Genomic DNA, 17,500 nt, shown 5'->3' with positions numbered 1-17,500 from the left:
AGGAATGAGCAAAATTCACATTCTTTTATTTTATGTTTTTAAGACAAAAAGAAAAATATTAATTAATCAAATGAATCACAATTTATGATTTTGTTGTATTAACAGCTCTAACTGATATATAATTCAACAGAAAATCTCATTTACTCATCTTTACATTACGATGTTTATGTGGTACATGAAGAGTCTTTTTGTTGTTGTTGTTGTTTTTTGGTTTCCAATTTTTATTAAAATATATTCTTTTGTGTTCTTCCGAAGATAGTTAGACAGGATTTGGGATAATGATGTATTTGATAATTGGTGTGCTATCGTGTTATCATTCAAGTCAAAATATTTTTTTAATAGTATTTAACGAAGTATAACTGAAATCTTTCTGATCTAATGGGGATCGTCATACCGCTGAATGGGAATCACTTATTTAGACCACCAAAATATTCAACAGAGCTATAAAAAAATAGACTTTTCTAGTCACATTTTGGTCGTATTGTACTATATACGATATATATATCAAGGGACAATAACTGCCAATAATACATGAGTAACATACAAAGATTGTTGTAAGGTTGAAATAAAACGATAAAAAGAAAAGAAGAAAATACTTCTACTTCAGAATTTCTCTTTAATAGTTTTACTGGCAATTTCGGAGAGAAAATTGTTTCTACAACATTTTTTTCATGAGGGAGGAAAATAATTTTTAAAGCTCTTGCTGAAAATAATATTTATGCCAACGTAATGTTTTTTAGTGTCTATTTTGTCCTTCTGTGCTATTGAAAATCTTTCAGGCGCACAGTTATCATCAGCTTCAGCTCCCATTATCCCTGTCCACTTCATATGATTCAGAATCTGTTATACACAAATCTCAAAGTCCTCAGAGGAAATGTACAAAGTAAAACACCATGGTGGCTTTTTCAGAGTTTAGAGCTTTAATAATGCTTGCTTTCCGTTTTTTAGACAACAGCGTTTCCACTCAGATTGGGATAATTTGGCCGTCTGTGGCGCAGATGCAAAAGAAGTTTAGATTTTAAAGAGATTTAATTTTGGCACACCACAGTTGGAATTATTGTAAAATTGGACATCAACGGGTGACATAAAAACATTTTCTCAGAGGAGGTGACCGTGACAGAGCGAAAACAAAGGCTTTCTGGAGGGAGCTGTTGTTCGATTGTGGCAGACAAGCCAAAAAAGCACTACTTAGGGAAGTTTTAAATAATATAATATTAATTAGTGGTGTTTGTTGTCAGAATTGGTTTTGTTAGACACTGAGACACACACACACATCTGCATACACACACTGTTGTCTCTCATGGTGAAGGTTTATCTCTTACTGTACCATATTTAACCCTAGGAAGTATACTGTTTCATATGTGATACGCACATTTCCACAGTCTCTTAGGTTGTCATCCTGGCCAAATTTAGCTGGAAAACCTTGTAGAATCTACTCTGTTCATGTCTTTTTACCTACCTGGGTTCATGGCATAAATGCACCTTGGTGCATTTTTTAGCGAAACACGAAATACGTACCAATAAGTACATATCTCTGCGTTTTCCAAAAGAAATTAAAACTAGAGGCAGTAAAAATCAGACACCTTTTATTCCTTTTCGCAGAGTTTTGATTAATAAATAGTAATGTTTTTCATAAAAACAATATTAATATTCTGGGATATTTGAAAACTGTTGCTTTTCAACATTAGCATCAGACATATCCAGCTTCATATCTTTGGGTTTTCGAAGGCGATAGGTTTGTTCGGTAGATCACGGAGTACAGAGATGTTCAAGTCCCGCGTGACTACAGTTTTGACAAAACAGTTCAAATCTGCATAAAAGGACATTGAAATGACATGGTTGCATCAAAACATGCTTTGCATTTGGTAGTCGGCTAGGCGTAGGGCATATTTCCAACATGATAGAGCATAAACTTTTAGCGACAGTCCTTGTATATTTAATGTAATAAAAACACAGCAGTACGTACCTAGATCAGCATCATAAAAACATGCCATATTGATCCTGCGTTTTATCTTTTGAAACTGGCAAAAAGTGGAGTAAGGCACATAAAACGGTGTTACATAAAAAGAGCGGGTTGCTTTTTACCGTGAAATCTCTACTTATTTATATAACGTTTTGGCCATACAAATACCACTAAATTGCATATTTTTGCTCGGTTTTGATCTCTGAATAAAATGTAGGTGTATGTTTTTCTCCTTGAGTATCCATTTTCTCCGTACATCATACGAAATGAGCCATAAAAGCTCACCAAATATGATGCTATAATATGATAAAAACATCGCACTTTTTTTAATAAATGGTTTCATTAAAAAATGGTTTCATATGCCAGGCTTTACAGTTTTGAACAGCACAAAAGAACCGCAAATTACAGTATATAAATAAAGTCAATAACTCCACCACATCATGCGTCTGTCCTTGAGCTGATTAGCTCAAATGTTCTGCTGCCTGCTGTGATTAATAGGTGTGCATCCTTACCTGTGTGAATGAATGAGCACTTTTTTATCTCGTACATTACGCAGCTCAAATTTTGCCTTTGTGTTGCATCCTCACAGAGCGTGAAGATCCTGACCTACAGAGAGCCTCAGAACCCAGAGTACAAGGACTTTGTGTCCAAAATGAAGACAGATGCCATGGACGTATATAACTTCAGCGTGGAAGACTCCCTGGTAAGAATTCTTCAAACTGCTACAAAATTGCGAAATTAACTAACTAAATAATTGGCCAGTACTTGTGAAATAGAAGGCACACACTAGTATAATTTTAGCCTTATATTGATTTTAACCAGATTTTTTGAGACCCATCTCTTGAGACCAAACCACTGGAATGAGATTTCTGTTCTGAAATTCATTCCTGATGAGTTTTTAAAAGCACACAGTTCCCATGTTGAATGAATGTCAGTTCAGTGCACACATAAGACCCCAGTGACTTTGAAGCTTAAACAAGAACGAGAAGGCTTTTTCTTCACCTTCTCTTAATAGATTACAGCTGCACGCTAACTCTCAGTTCTCCTCTGGGATGTTTCTTATGAAGAATTACCCCCAGGTTTAGAAAATAGGAATGAATTGTGTCTGCTGATAGCATTGTTTACTTACGTGCTTTTTCTGTATTGTTTTAACACCCAATTCACTAAAGTAATTATGTAAATCAGATAAAGGCACAGACTTACACATTTGTGTTGATTGCGAATGGCACAGGGCAATTGCTCAGCATACAAGCTGGTTTTGAGTGCTAGTTTTAGAAGATGCAGCAAAACTGAATTGATTCTTTAAACGCCAAAAGTAGNATGAAACAAACTGCAATGACCCACGGCTTTCACACCGCAGACTGACAATATAAGCTGCAACTTCAAGTGCCAAGCACAAACAGTCAGAGCGGCATAGCAGCATGAGGCATGGGGAAAAAATGTTGAATCCAAAATTGTCCGTTATGCACGTATGTCCAATGAGACGCTGTCAAAAAAAGAAAAAGCGAACAGTTGTGAAACTGCAATGGTTACTGAACAAGCTTCATACATCCAGGCCAATAGGTGTCAGTAGAGCCACTGATACCTTTGGAACAAATAAGACACAGTTGCAAGCAAAAACTTACTAAATAAGGTGACTATATGTCTGCCTTTGACCAAACATGTCCTTACCAGGATTTCTAAATTGTCTAAATGTCAAGATTTTGGCTTTGTTTTGCCTATATATATATATTGCTTCAGAAATCCCAGCCAGGACATGAACAGGTAAAACAAGACACTGAATGCACCTTTGAAAAAAGTCTGTTTACTGTCTGTATATATTATGCCTCATTTGCATAGAATAAGTATTTTGGCCAGACTTGATTTGCTGCAACCTGTATCAGCCTGATTTTCAAGTCACACTCACACACACACACACACACACACACACACACACACACACACACACACACACACACTCATACACCTCTAGACCAGGCGTTTTAATAATTAATCATTGCTTTGAGACCCTCACTGTTTTTGCAACTTGTGGGCACCCACTCTTTAAAACGCACAACTCATGTTTCAAATCATGGCCTTTGCGATTTGAAAATCACACTAATCAATATCGCTATTCGTAATTAATATTGTGCTGCCCTAGACTGAACTCTATGTTTGTGTGTCATTAAAACGCAAATATAGGAGCAGCCAAGTGACTTGTCCCACCTTGTCCCACTCTGCCACCCACAGTTTGAAAACCCCTAGTATATAGTATCTATAATATAATATTTATATAGGATCACCATATGGGCCTAGCAGCTTGTGTCAGCGCAAACCATCTTTTGGCAATAAAATAGTAGTGTCAAGTTTTACTAAATATGCGCAATGAAGAATTTGCGCTAAAAAGGCATTAAAGACACAGTTATTTTTGCACCTTATTTAATATGCATTTGTAGGAGTTTCCCTTTCAGATGCAGACTTTATGGTAGGAGAATATTAAAATTAATCATATATTTATAATTTGTGCTCATCAAATTACTGGTATTTGGGGCATTTTTTACTGCCCTAAAAAAGCATGTTTTTAACTATTTTTGTTGAAATGGTCACGTTTGCTGCTGCTAAGAGAACAGAGAGCACGTGGTAGAAGGAAAATTATTTTTTTCCACACGTATTATTTTATTTTGGAATGCCAGAAGTTTTTTCACATTATCCGAACATATTGTTTGCAGAGCCATGTTATTTTTTATTTGCTTCAGGAAAAAATAGGACTTGGAACCCTCAACTAGTAGACAAGCAATACCAGGTCTATCAAAACGTCATGCAACCTTTCATTTTTGGGCCTCTGTCTATTTTGAATATAACTACTTTCATTTTCGCTGAGCTTGGTATATTGGTTGTTATGGTAATGAGACGTTGCGTCTGTGTTCTTTAATTAGCATATTGTTAGCACCACCTGGCCCGGATTCAGATTTACCTGCTTATACATTCAAAGAGCTGGGTGATGGTATATTTCCGTTTTTTATTGAAATAACAATAGCATGTGTTGAACCTGGCTAAGACGTACTATGTTGTAAATGAATGATTGGTTAAAGATTTTGCATGTCAAAGTTGTGCAATAGTTTAATGAATTCACCCTGTGTTTTTCTTTGTGGCACAAAGTCAATATCCACAGAAGATCACAACTAATCACAACATTAGCCTCATGGGAAGAGAGCTTTATATTTAAGTCCTCCAGAGGTTTAGGGGTAGAAGTGAGACCGGGCCACCTAAACTGAGATGACTGAGATCGTGGTTATTAATCAGAGTTGATTGAAGTTGCTGGCACTGCTTGTTTGTGTTCTGACAGTAAATGTCACCCGGTACCTGCCCAGAAAAAGCCCCAATCCATGCGTGCAGGACGAGTAACCTTTCACTGACAGTGAGGAAGAGCGGTAATTACCCTTAGCTGCAGGTCTGCTCGTGCGAGTCTGTCACCACGCAGGAGTCTGTTAACTCCAGATCAGCTCAGGGCCGGTGAAGATGTGAGCCCTGAACACGAGCCTCTGCCCACCCATCCTCTGAAGCCAAGCTACAAGCTATTGAGCTTTTCGTACAACACACCTACTAATGGCCTTCTACAGGAACGGGTTCTGATCTGATCTCTTGTAATAATGGTGGTCCTTGCCAGATCCATTTCTTCGCATTTTCTGCTTCCTTTGAACTTAGATTTGGCAAATAATCTTCTTTTAGGTGTTTAGGGCTCTTAAATTTGTGCTTCTTTGAAGAGTCACCAGGTAATTTCATGTTGCGTAATAGTTTCTTCTGATCAACGTTTGAGTTTGTGCGTTATTTAATGCTAATTCATCTATTCATCATTATTATTATTATAATTTTGTCTAAGATGCATGACTTTTTTACATGATGCAAGCTTATTGACACATATAATAACACATGTAATAAAATTGGCATCGGGTTTGTGTGGTCAGCATTTTTAATGTGTGGTAAATTCATATCTATGGTAAAAAAAAAAATAAAAAAATAACACTATTAAATCTAAACGCTGGGTGTTTTATACTTGCTTTGTAAATTGTTGAAAAAGAAAAACAGGGTGTGGTACAATAAATGACTAAAGATCACACTTTAATAATTTAAAGTCATTCTGAACACAACAAACTCAAACAGAAACATGCGCCTCGTTGCTAGGAGACACATGACAAATAAAAACAATAAATCAGCTCAAAATATCAAACATGTTTGATCTCCTGAACTGGATGAAATCACGGTATGAATCTTAAAAACTGCCCATTATATACTACACAATTTTCTGTCAACCCAAAATCTCCAGCGTAGACTCGTATACAGACTTTAAAGCGTGGCAAAAATCTGTCCAGAAGTATTCCAGGCTTTAGTAACAAACATTCCCAGGACGTAGATTTGCCACCCTGCAATGTGTGTGTGCTACAAACAATACAGCCAAGACTTATTAGCGATGCCTGGAAAGAGTTGCAGCTGTGTTTCCATAGATAACTATTAGATGAGATATGCTGTATGCTCTGTGCGCAGTCAAATTATTTTCTGAAGTCTAATAAGGTGCCTGCAACTCCTCTCGCTGTTCTGTCGTCTGTTGTTCTAGTCTGTTAGCCTGATGCATCCATCCATTTCCCCAGGGTAGTGAGCTCATTTGGAAGGTTCCCTCTGCCCGCAGCTCACACGTCTGTCTCTCCAATTAGTTGTTCCTTTCGCTGCCATCATATTATTATGGCCGAACACATTCTCTCTCTATCACTATCACTCTTTTGCGCTCTCTCTCTCTCTCTTGCTCTGTCCTTGAACTTACTTCAGTGAGCTATGCGTTCTTTAGAGTGTCTCAAGTTTCCCTTCCCATTTAACCATGGCATGCCTAATTTCTCCATAAATACTCTCTTTATTCCAAAGCTTTGTCAGGCACTGCTCTTGGATTGGACGGCTCTTTTTGCACATGAAAAATAAGACAAATGGAGATAGGTGTGGCAAAAGCTGCTTCCTTTTTAGGAGATTTAATTCACACTGAGCTTTCCTGTGTAGAAACATCTAATGCTGGGAAAAACAAGTGCAGACATTCATCAGGGGTTACAGAAGCTGTTGAAATGGGAATTGTGGATAATGAAGGACAAATGACATGTCCTGCTGTTTGTGATATATTGTGGCCATAGGTAGTTCTCGTTAAGGCTACTATTATTTATAACCCTAAGTATGCAGTCAGGTGGTGATAAACATGTAAAACATTCCATAGTCATGTGAAAGGAGGGACTTAAGAGAGCAGAAGAGCAAAAAAAAAAAAAATCGGGGTGGAATTTTGAGCCAATAAACAACCACATAGGAAATCTACTGCAAAGTCAAAGCAGTACTCTGGCATCCACCCCGGACACCCTAGCAACTGTACAGCAACACCCTGGCAACCGTGTAGTAATTCCATTTTAATAACACAGAAGTAAAATGGAATTACTACATTTATTACAAACACCACAACAACCGATTTGGTCTCAAAGCAACACCCTGGCAACTGCAGTACAGCAATCAACAGACAACCAGCCAGAACACCCTAGCATCTGCATAGGGACACCCCAGCAACTACCCAGAACATAGCAAGTGCAAAGCAACACCCAGAATGCCCTGTCAGTTGCATATCAACACCCAGTCAACCATTCAGAAAACACTAGCAACTCCATAGCAACCCCCAGAACACCCTAGCAACTCTACAGCAACACCCAAAACATCCTAGCAACTGCATAGCAACTCCCAGGCTACACTAGCAACTGCATAGTCACACTCTAGCAATGTGTTGTAGTTGTTGTTGTTCTCATAGTTTTATCTGGATTTGTTTGTGGCTCAAAGCCCTTTCACTAATATAAATATGCTGTTGCTCTTTCCCTTTTTTTGTATTTCTCTCAGTCTGAATCTGTAATTACTTTCAATCCTTTATTTTGTCTCCACAATGTTTTTCTTCATATTTCTCAACCTGTTGCTTTTTGTCAGTTGTTGTTGTTTTTAGTCTGGATGGCTTTTTTTTTAATCTAGTCCTCCCCACCTCCCACTCTCTCTCTCAGCTCTTAGTCCATTCAACCTTTACCCATAATTTGCATTTCTCTCAGGACATCAGCGATCAGTAATCTCCCAATCCACCGTCACTCACAGATGTTCTTGTATTGACGAGTCCATGCTCTGTCTATAGTTGCTATGACAACCACACTTTTGTACATCTCTCTGTCTCCTTTTGGCTTTTTGGAGCATTTTTCCCTCCATTTCATTACGCTACAGTGGAGCTCAGGGTTTGCCAGCATCCATCTGGCTCTGCACCACTGACTTCTACCTGTGAATTGCTGTAGCTCAGGGTAACAGATATTTCAGAAACTCGACTAGATTTTAGAAGTCAATTAAACTAGAGTCAGTTCCACTGGGATACTGTCCAGTTTGCCTTCAAATTACACACACTGTTCAAAGGTAATGGCACTGCATGGATGAATGGATGATTTGTAAGGTGGACAGATGGCTGATTTTTGGATGGAAATGTATCTTTCCCTTGCCTAAATTTAGCCAGATTAGTTATTCATGATCAGGTTTTAGGATGCACTGCATATTTGAATCACAATAGAGGAAAATATATTGCTCAGTGGTGTGCTTTTATAGTTCAGGATACTTCATAGAATTCACTCTGCTGCTCAAAAAATGCGAACTTCCTCTTAAATGTTTTCTTCTTATTTTCCTGCTGATTTTGTTTACGTCATTACAGAACATTAGGTCTTGAAAAAATGTGTTGGGAAATATTATTATATTCGCATGCCGTTTAAAGTTGCACTGCCTCTCAAATGCCGTGTCTCCTGGAAAACGCTTTAATTCCGCGTCGCCCCATCAAGATCTCGCTCAATCCGCTCCTCTGCTATCAAGGAGAGGTACGTCTGTGCTCTGTAACAAACCACGAGAGCATTGTCCGTGTCTGGAATGGATGTATTCTTGAGTCTTTAAGGTAACAATACTATAATAAGATGACCTTGTTTAAAATGGGTTTGGCTAAAATAACATTTTGGTTTCGTCTGTACTACTAGGTACTTATGCTATATTGACTGGGTTAAATAGAATTGCATTACTAAAAAGAGACTAAAATACAACTTCCATTGATTAAAACTAAGACTAAAATGTCACCAGTTTATGTCAAATAAAACTAAGATGAAAATAGTCCTGGATAATTCTGACTAAAACGCTCAGACTTTTAGATGACTGATACTTGACTAGACTAAATATAGTACGAACATGACTAAAACTGATAAAAATGACACACAAAGACTAAAACTTAGATTAAAAAAGGCGGCTCTCGAAAACAACACTAAGGAAGAATTACTTCTTTTAAAATTAGACACGTCAGACGTTCTCTAGATGTTCATTAATGTTCATAGATGTATACTGTTTGCAGTATTTCTTACAGCAAGTGTAATGGTGGATGTACGAACCCCAAAAATATGAATTAAATATTAAATAAAATGTAATTTCAAATATATTGAAGTATTCATTAAAATGTAATTAAGGATACTTTTATATATTCGTTTTTGATACTTTGTATTGAAAGAGACTGAAAGGAAGTTATTTTTAGTTTCAACAGCTGCTTGTGAGATGCAGCCAGCCTAAGTACTAAGCAGCGCTTTCATCAGGAATCACCCTTAACAGATGAAAGGTTGAGATTGCTGTATCAGATGCAAGTAATCACATCACGCTCAGTTAAAATCACTCTCATCTTTCACAAATAATACACAGCTTTTAATACAGTACTACAGTGAGCTTTCAATGAAGCAACGGTCAACAAGTATGTATGTGGGCATTGATTAATCAAAAAAGTGGATTAAATGGGCATTAATTAAATTAAAAAAGTTCTAATAAATATTGTAATAGTAAATAAGTTGCATGAAATAACAATGCAATCACTCAAATTTCAGATTGTAGCAGTTAAGTATTGTATAAGACTTATTCAAACGACTAGAATGGTGATAAATGACAGACTAGCAGACCCACACTTTGAATAATCTCACGTCAGTCTGAGCTTTCTGAACCGTCCCTCATGCACATGTTCACATACCAACATCACAGCGGCTGAAATATGTACATGTTTACCCAGCGAAAGCCACGTCCCCAAAGACCGCTGGGAAACAGCAGAGCAGAAACCGTTCCGTTCTCACACATGCGGGGTGGTTGTAATCATGGCTGAATGTCATGTAGGGGTAATAAAGCATGCCGTGGTGTAATTTAGTGTCCTTGGTTGTGCCGCTCTCTCTCTCGGGTCCGTGTTTGTCTTTTCAGGATTATGGGAAGCCGGTCTGCATGTTGTTGATATGTAACAGAGGCTGGGCTCGTGCAAAGTTTCAATCTAGTCTTGTGTGGATATTACCGGTACCAAAAATAGGATGTGGTTTAAAACCTTAACTTTGCACATTTCAGAGACATATTATAGACAACAATAACAGAAAACCTTCAGCCTTTTCAGAATCGTTAAAAAACAGCTAGTTTCCTGTGTTTGTAAGGAGGTTTTGGAAGGTTTTGTCAGGGTTAGTGATGTAGAGTATGGTCCTGTAGAAGATGTGCTTTATAAGAACTGGCAAACTGTAATAATAGACGTGCTAATAAGCAACTGGTTAATGGGTGCCAGAAGTGTTACTTATAAGCTGTGGCCAAAATGTCCCCAGAAGGTCAAAATGTACCGGTTTTACTATTTTTGTGAGGCCATTTGGTCCCTGTAATAGGACCACGCACACCTCTTTATCAGTAACTAATGGATTAGTTAAACCTTGATTGTTTTTTTTAAAATAGAAAGTCACTTTGTTGTTTGTTTATGATTGACACTCAATAAAGTTAATTATCACCTACACTTAACACAATTTGAACTGATGTTAATGAGAAGACCATTTGAAGACAGCAGCAAAAATAGATTTGCTTCATGCTTTGCTACAGGTCCAGAATTAAAGGTTCAGTTTTTGTTTTGCTATTTTATAACTGCGTACATGAGATACTTTTCAAACATTTGGAGTTAAGATGTTCTTAGGCTACATTTATATGATCAAAATACTGTATAAACACTGTGAAATACTGTGAAATATGATTAAAAATGCTGTTTATTTTTGCTATATGATTGTTAACTAGCCCAAGTGAAGAGAAAGAGGTTAATTGGGGAAACACTGATGTTAATATTATTCAGCTCCAGGTCTTTATCTAGCCTGTTTCACACTGCCTATGTTAGCGCTGCTTGTATTAGGTTACAGCAATTTATATATTTGCAGTATATGTTTTTGTGAACTAACAAAATTCTGAACTGCGACAAATAATCTTTTATTTAGTAAATCCGACTAAATACATATGATTTAAGCTTTTAGGGGAGTGAGATTTGTTTTATTACCATTTATATAAATAAGACATTCTCACTGACCCCAGAACTATTACTCTGTGTGTTAAAATGAACACATGGAGCAAGAAAAACATATTTAGGAGGAAGTAGTGATACTAACCAGTGAAGCAGAGGTGAGTCGAGTCACAGGAGAATGACGGACAGCATTGGGAACACAGCCATTTTTCTCATGCGGGTCATCGAATTACAGGCTTGCGATGCTGTCAAGTTTCTTTGTAAAATACTTTCACTATGGTCTCTAGAGAGCTGGTAATCTAATAAAAGTAATGGAATTGAAACCCCAGTTATTTAGAGATTTAATTCTAGTGTGTAATTTGTGCTCTTCTCGTTTCCAGATGAATCTGATTTCTGGCTCATTCCACGATGGAGTCATGCTGTATTCTCATGCCCTGAACGAGACTCTGGATCAGTCGGGTGCGAGGCCCCCAGGGGACGTTATCAATAAGAAGATGTGGAATCACACATACTATGGTCAGTTCTGCTTAAACTCATCTATAGTCCCATCGCCAGGTTTTTATGCTAAGTGACAAAAGGTCTGAGCAGGAAAAGACTATTTACAGTGTGCAATGACAACACTTTTGTTGTGCTTTTTGCTGTTTGCATTTAATTTTGTTATAATTTTGCTTTGATTTCCCTTCTGTGTTTTTTGGGGGGGTTTTTGTCTGTTTGTTTTGCTGTGCTTTAATTTTTAATGTTTTGCTTCATTTTGCTTTGATTAGGTTTTTTTAGTTTAGTTTTGCTTTAACTTGTTTTGGTTTGTTTTCTGCTGGGATTTTCTTGGCGTTTTGTATCGCTTTTGTTTTGCTGTGCTTCGTATTTTTAGGGTAAAATACACTTTATTTTTAATGTAGTTAACAACATTAGTTATCATGACCTAAGAATTAACAATACTTCTGCCACATGTATTAATATTAGTTGAGGTTAATTTCACCATTTTCTAAGGCTTTATTAAAATCACAAGTGTGCTTGTTAACATAATGATAACATACTGAGATGATACACTGGGAACTAACATGAACTAACAACAAACAACTGTATTTTTATTAACTAACATTGATGAATAATGACCATGTTAGTTAATACATGTTAACAAATAACACCTTATTATAAAGCGTTAGTACTTTTCCTTTTGTTTGCTTTTGGTTTTTGCTTTGTTTAGTTTCATGCTTTTTTTTGTTTAATATCATCAATTTCATTTTCTATTAATGAGTGTCTTTCAAATATTTAATGCCACATTTACTCATGTGTTATTACTGATCATGTACTGTAGCTACAACATACGTATAAACACACACAAAGACTTTCCTTTTCTAGAATGGAACAGTTTCCTACTAAACATACAGAGGTCTGTTCATTTCCGGGAACACTATTTGCCATGTTTAGTAAAGAGAGATAAATATTAGAGCCTGGTGTAATATTAGCATTTGAATTTAGCACGGGAGGGGTAGATCCAATTAATATCTGTTCTGAGGAGACATGCTTATATGGAAATAAGTGTAAATTCAGTGCGCATAATGAATCCGCCATCCTGCCAGGCTAAATGCATGATGAAAAGAATCCAGTGATTATTTAATCCTCAGATTAAACATTGATGTATTTACTTCCCAAAGTATTCATTTTATCAACCCAGTACCTACAACATTTTTTACCCAGCGTGCTCTCATACCTATAATTTGCATGATGTCAAGTAAGCTTGCCACATTGAGTCCATTTTTGTTCTGTGAGCTGTATGAATCAGACAATGGGCGAATGGGCCGTGGGCGACCTACAGGCACGATGCCTGTCACCTCGACACCTTGTCCACACATTGACCCAATCAAACACAGTTCTCTGTAATATGGCAGTTGTGATTAGTAATAACAACAGCTTGCGTGTTTCATTCTGCAGTGAGAATGCAGGTGTAACAGCGCTCCGTTACTCATGTTTCAGCGAGGCTCTGGGCAGATCAGATCAGAACGAGTATGTGTTTGGACATTTATTGGGAATGCTGCTCAGCTCATTAAATGCCTTAGGAATGCATCTTTTTTCGGTTCCTGCCACTTGAGTCAATAGCCACTTTGATCAATGCTTTGTAGATTAGTAGCGCCTCTTGATTGAGCAGCACGGCGACGTTCTGATCCTCCAGGTGTCTTTATCTTTAGATCGCAGGTGTCCCATTCGGCTCCAAAATGAGATTTCTGGCAAAGAGTGAGTTTGTTTAAAAAAAGCAAACAGGACGCTAATGAGCAAAAAGAAATGCCTTGTCGTTTCTCCAAGTCTACAGGCTGTGTCTTTTTCTGTCTTCTCGCTCTCTCTTCCTGTCTTTTGTCTGCCTGAGCTCATTAATGGGCTGTGTTTAGTTTGCTCTGCAGCTAGTGTTCGATATCCCCTTCAGGGTCCAACCGGCACCGGTCTTAAGTACAGCACACGCTGCCAATTGGCAATCTTACCCGTCTTTACAACAAGGTCCAACACCCACAATCAAGTCACACTCGAATCACAGAGCCGTACGTCTCAATGATTAGAGGAAGGCATTTAGAAAGGAAATAGGCTTTAGAGGTAAACTGCGGCTCGGTTTAGACCCTTATAGACGGTTTTGTGAGTTCTTTGGGTTTAGTGCTTATATAACTTGTTGCACAACACGTTCTTTTGCGTGTGCGTGATGAAGGGATTCATAACAAATCGATCCTGATACCACACACAAGAACCGCTGTGTGCGTTCGCGTGCATTGATGCGTGTTCGTGTCTGTTTCGCACAAGCACGTTGAAATAGTAAATGAAAGTCTAAATGAACAAATGAAAGAAAGGAAAAGGTGCTTTAACTCCGCTGTCCGGCAGACTTCGGCTACACATCTGATGATGGTCATGTCCTGGTCTTTAGGAACATTAGAAAAGTACCGGCAGGTGTGTCGGATTAAAGTCAGAAGCTCCCCACATCCTGAGACGAAGAGAAGAGCTGATGAATATGCAAAGAAAAGAAAAAGCAAGCTGAAAAGTTGATGATGTCTAGAAAACGTATTTAAAAACACTAATCAAAAAACACTTAATCAGTACTTCAAAAACTTGACAAGGCGAAATAAAACAAAATATCTAATTTTACAAAATCCACAATAGTTTAACGGGACGTACAAGACATGTGGATCCTTCTAGAGGTTTTTATTATAAGACGTGGTCATAAATACAGACAGGATACGGCACGGGCAAAACACAAGAATAGTCCAGGAAACAAGTGAGGGTCAGTCGACGGCAAACAAGGGGAAGATGAACTGAAATAAATAAAAAAAACAGAACGTTGTTGGTTTGTTAGTTGTTGTTTTTTTTTTATCAAAATTCAGATCTAGATAAACGAACATCAGAAAGAACAAACAAATGAAAGGACAAACGTGTAAATGTCAGAACGAAAATCAAATCATTAAAAAACCAAGAACTGATGCAAAAACAAAGGAACGAACAAAAGTATAAATATCAGGAAAAAAAACAAACAAATGAATCTAAATGAGAATCAATGCAAATGACAAAAGAGAAAACAAATATTATAAAGAACAAACAAATGAAAGGAAAACAAGAAAGGTAGCAGAGAGAGCAAACAAAGGAAATAAAACTAATGCAAACACAAGCAAAAGGGTAAATGACATGAACAAATATTAGAAAAAAATCAAAAAAGGAATCTCATGCGCAAAGAGAAGAAAACGATAAAGCAAAAAATAAAGAACTAAGTAAACACAACACTAAGAACTTGAAAGCAAACAAGAATCAAATGAACAAAAGATATTTGTACTGAGGGGCACTGCTATATCAGTCCTGAGCTATAAACACATGGTGATTCTTATTCTTGTGAGGTTTTTTTCTATTAAAACAACAGTTTGAAAAAGTCTGAACCTGCTCTCTCTCTCCTGCTGTGAGAAGCATTTTTGCATATTCAGTCACTGATGTGCGACTCCAGAAGTTCACAGCCGAATCACCTTATGCTTCAGTAATGCCAGAATCCTATTTAAATTGTTTGTGACTGGTTGATCCCCCCTCTGCCGTTTGTTTGGTCTCGATATGTCCCCAATTTAAACACAAATGCCGTCAAGCTCCTCAAATTGCCCGTCCTTCTTTTCCCTGTTCCAATAATCTCGACGACCCTTACCTTTCTGCTCAATCCCCATTATCTTCTCTCTCCCTCCGACGACCCTCTATGCATAAATCCAGTCTCACAGTATTTACCACAAACAAATTTGATTGCCCAGTCCTTTTTCCCTGATACATACCCATTCACGGAGCACAGCGGCACCCAACAGACTCCTTGAGGCCACAGCTAAACACAAAATGAGTGTGGCTTGTATTGAGAACTTGTGTCTGAGGCTCGGGTTAGTGTAGACCGGTAAGATATAAAGAACTCCTTAGCAACCACCAAGAAATAGCCTAGTAATTGCTTCAAAATCGTAGCAATCATCCACACATATATTATAAACATAGCACGGTCAAACACTGCTCGTGCTTTCTTCAAAGAAATGTGAAAATGTAGTTCATCGAGTAGCTGACAGGGGGGAAAAAGAAGAAAAAAATCACTTATAGCACCTTTAATTATCATCAAAGCAGAATAAGTTAGGAGTATCACCCACAGGTGAACACTGTGATTTGTGCAAACATAAATGCAAAGGGCATTTCTGGTATAAGTAACAAAAACCATCTCAATATGCTTTTACAGCTCCTTTCTCAGGAGCTCTGACTAAGTACTATTCATGAGCCTCTCTTCTGATTGGCCTTTGAGTGAGTGACACGCGGCCAGGCCAATCAAATGTAACAAAGTCACAATTGTCAGCTCTAGCTGGATGCAAAACAGAAGGGAAGACTGAAGCTCTTTCCAAACAATGCAGATTCTGCTGCAGAAGGAGCTTCAAATCACCTTCTTGTGATGTTGGGTGCCAGAATTGACGTAATACAGCCTCAAATTAGAAATGTGATTGCATGCCTGAAGTTAGTGCCTGACAAAAAAATGACGGCAGCTGTGGTAAAACACTATAAAACGGGAAAGATCGTCAAAAATGCTTGAGTTCAGGAAGGGTTCAATAAAATATTATCTTTTGGTGTTTAGGGGCGTTTCTAAAGTTTTACTGCGTCTCACAACTATGTCGTTTATGAAATAATGTCTGTATGCATGTGTGAAAAAGAACCTACTGACAATATAATCATGTATTATTGTATATGCATTGTTATGGCTAGCTGGACTAGCGACTAATCGTAACGTTAGCTGGAATAATAAAGTAGCTGTAAATTCGTTTCCTGATGAAATTGAAATGGATACATCTTCATGGTGACTAGACAGACACGCTGAGTTTATCCGTGCTATCCACAAGAGATCTGATTTAACACATAGCAACAATCCTGTCAGATACAGTTTGGCTGATCTGGTTTCATCTGTTAAATTCTCTGGGAGGGCAAAGCAGAGAAAGTTATTCCCTGTATGATAACATAAAGGGAGGATTCCAGACCGGGCTGTCTGTGCTTTCATTTTATGAAAGGCAAAGCAGGATACCCAGGACTCTGTTTATACCTGTCACTATTTCTAAATTCTGGGGGACCATAGGGGACCTAGGGGAACTCATATTAATGTTAAAAAACTTCATGAAGCCAAATGTTCATGCTGTAGGACCTTTAAATTAAAATGCAACCTTCATTTGCTCATCATTTGCTCACCCACATGTCTTATCAGACTCGTAACACTGATAATTGAGATATTTTCAATGAAAGTCAGAGTAACCACAACTCAGATCAACTTAGGTGCCCTAAAATAAATTAAAAAAAATGAAACATGTGTGTCTGTCACAAGCTAAAACAAACATTTTTGGTTGTAACACATCACATAAACATCCAAGCTTCTGTGTTTACCATATTTGAGGGTTGGCTATATGTGTCATATGTAGTTGATAAAAGAGTGGCCATTATTATACGTTTGGTCCTTTATTAGAATTACGTTTGAAAACCTGTGCAGTTTTGATTAAATGTACCAGTCGATTAACAGCACCACTCTTTTTTTATTTCTGCTAATGAATCTTAGGAGAAACATCTGCGATGAAAGTGTTATGAATGCATCCATTTGCTAAGTACTTTTTATTTTCATCACCCACTCGCTCTCGTTCAATTAATGCTGTCCTCTTTCTGCATTTCCTTGTTTTTGTCCTCCATCTTCT

The 17,500-nt window shown here is 37.6% G+C and overlaps 1 protein-coding gene across 1 annotated transcript in view; it reads left to right on the top strand.

Moving 5' to 3' along the window:
• The window catches only part of LOC122323838 (atrial natriuretic peptide receptor 1-like), a 24,395-nt gene extending 10,071 nt beyond the window's left edge, over positions 1 to 14,324 (top strand). The window contains exons 4-6 of the mRNA XM_043217941.1: positions 2,553 to 2,666; positions 11,681 to 11,816; positions 14,206 to 14,324. Coding sequence (XP_043073876.1) covers positions 2,553 to 2,666; positions 11,681 to 11,816; positions 14,206 to 14,324 — 369 coding nt within the window. The remainder of the gene's footprint in view (positions 1 to 2,552; positions 2,667 to 11,680; positions 11,817 to 14,205) is intronic.
• The last annotated feature ends 3,176 nt before the right edge of the window (positions 14,325 to 17,500 follow it).

The sequence above is a fragment of the Puntigrus tetrazona genome, chromosome 19 (assembly GCF_018831695.1).
Source record: "Puntigrus tetrazona isolate hp1 chromosome 19, ASM1883169v1, whole genome shotgun sequence".
In the NCBI taxonomy this organism is placed as follows: Eukaryota; Metazoa; Chordata; class Actinopteri; order Cypriniformes; family Cyprinidae; genus Puntigrus; species Puntigrus tetrazona.
The sequence above is the reverse complement of the archived record's forward strand: the minus strand, read 5'-3'. Positions and strand labels throughout refer to the sequence as shown.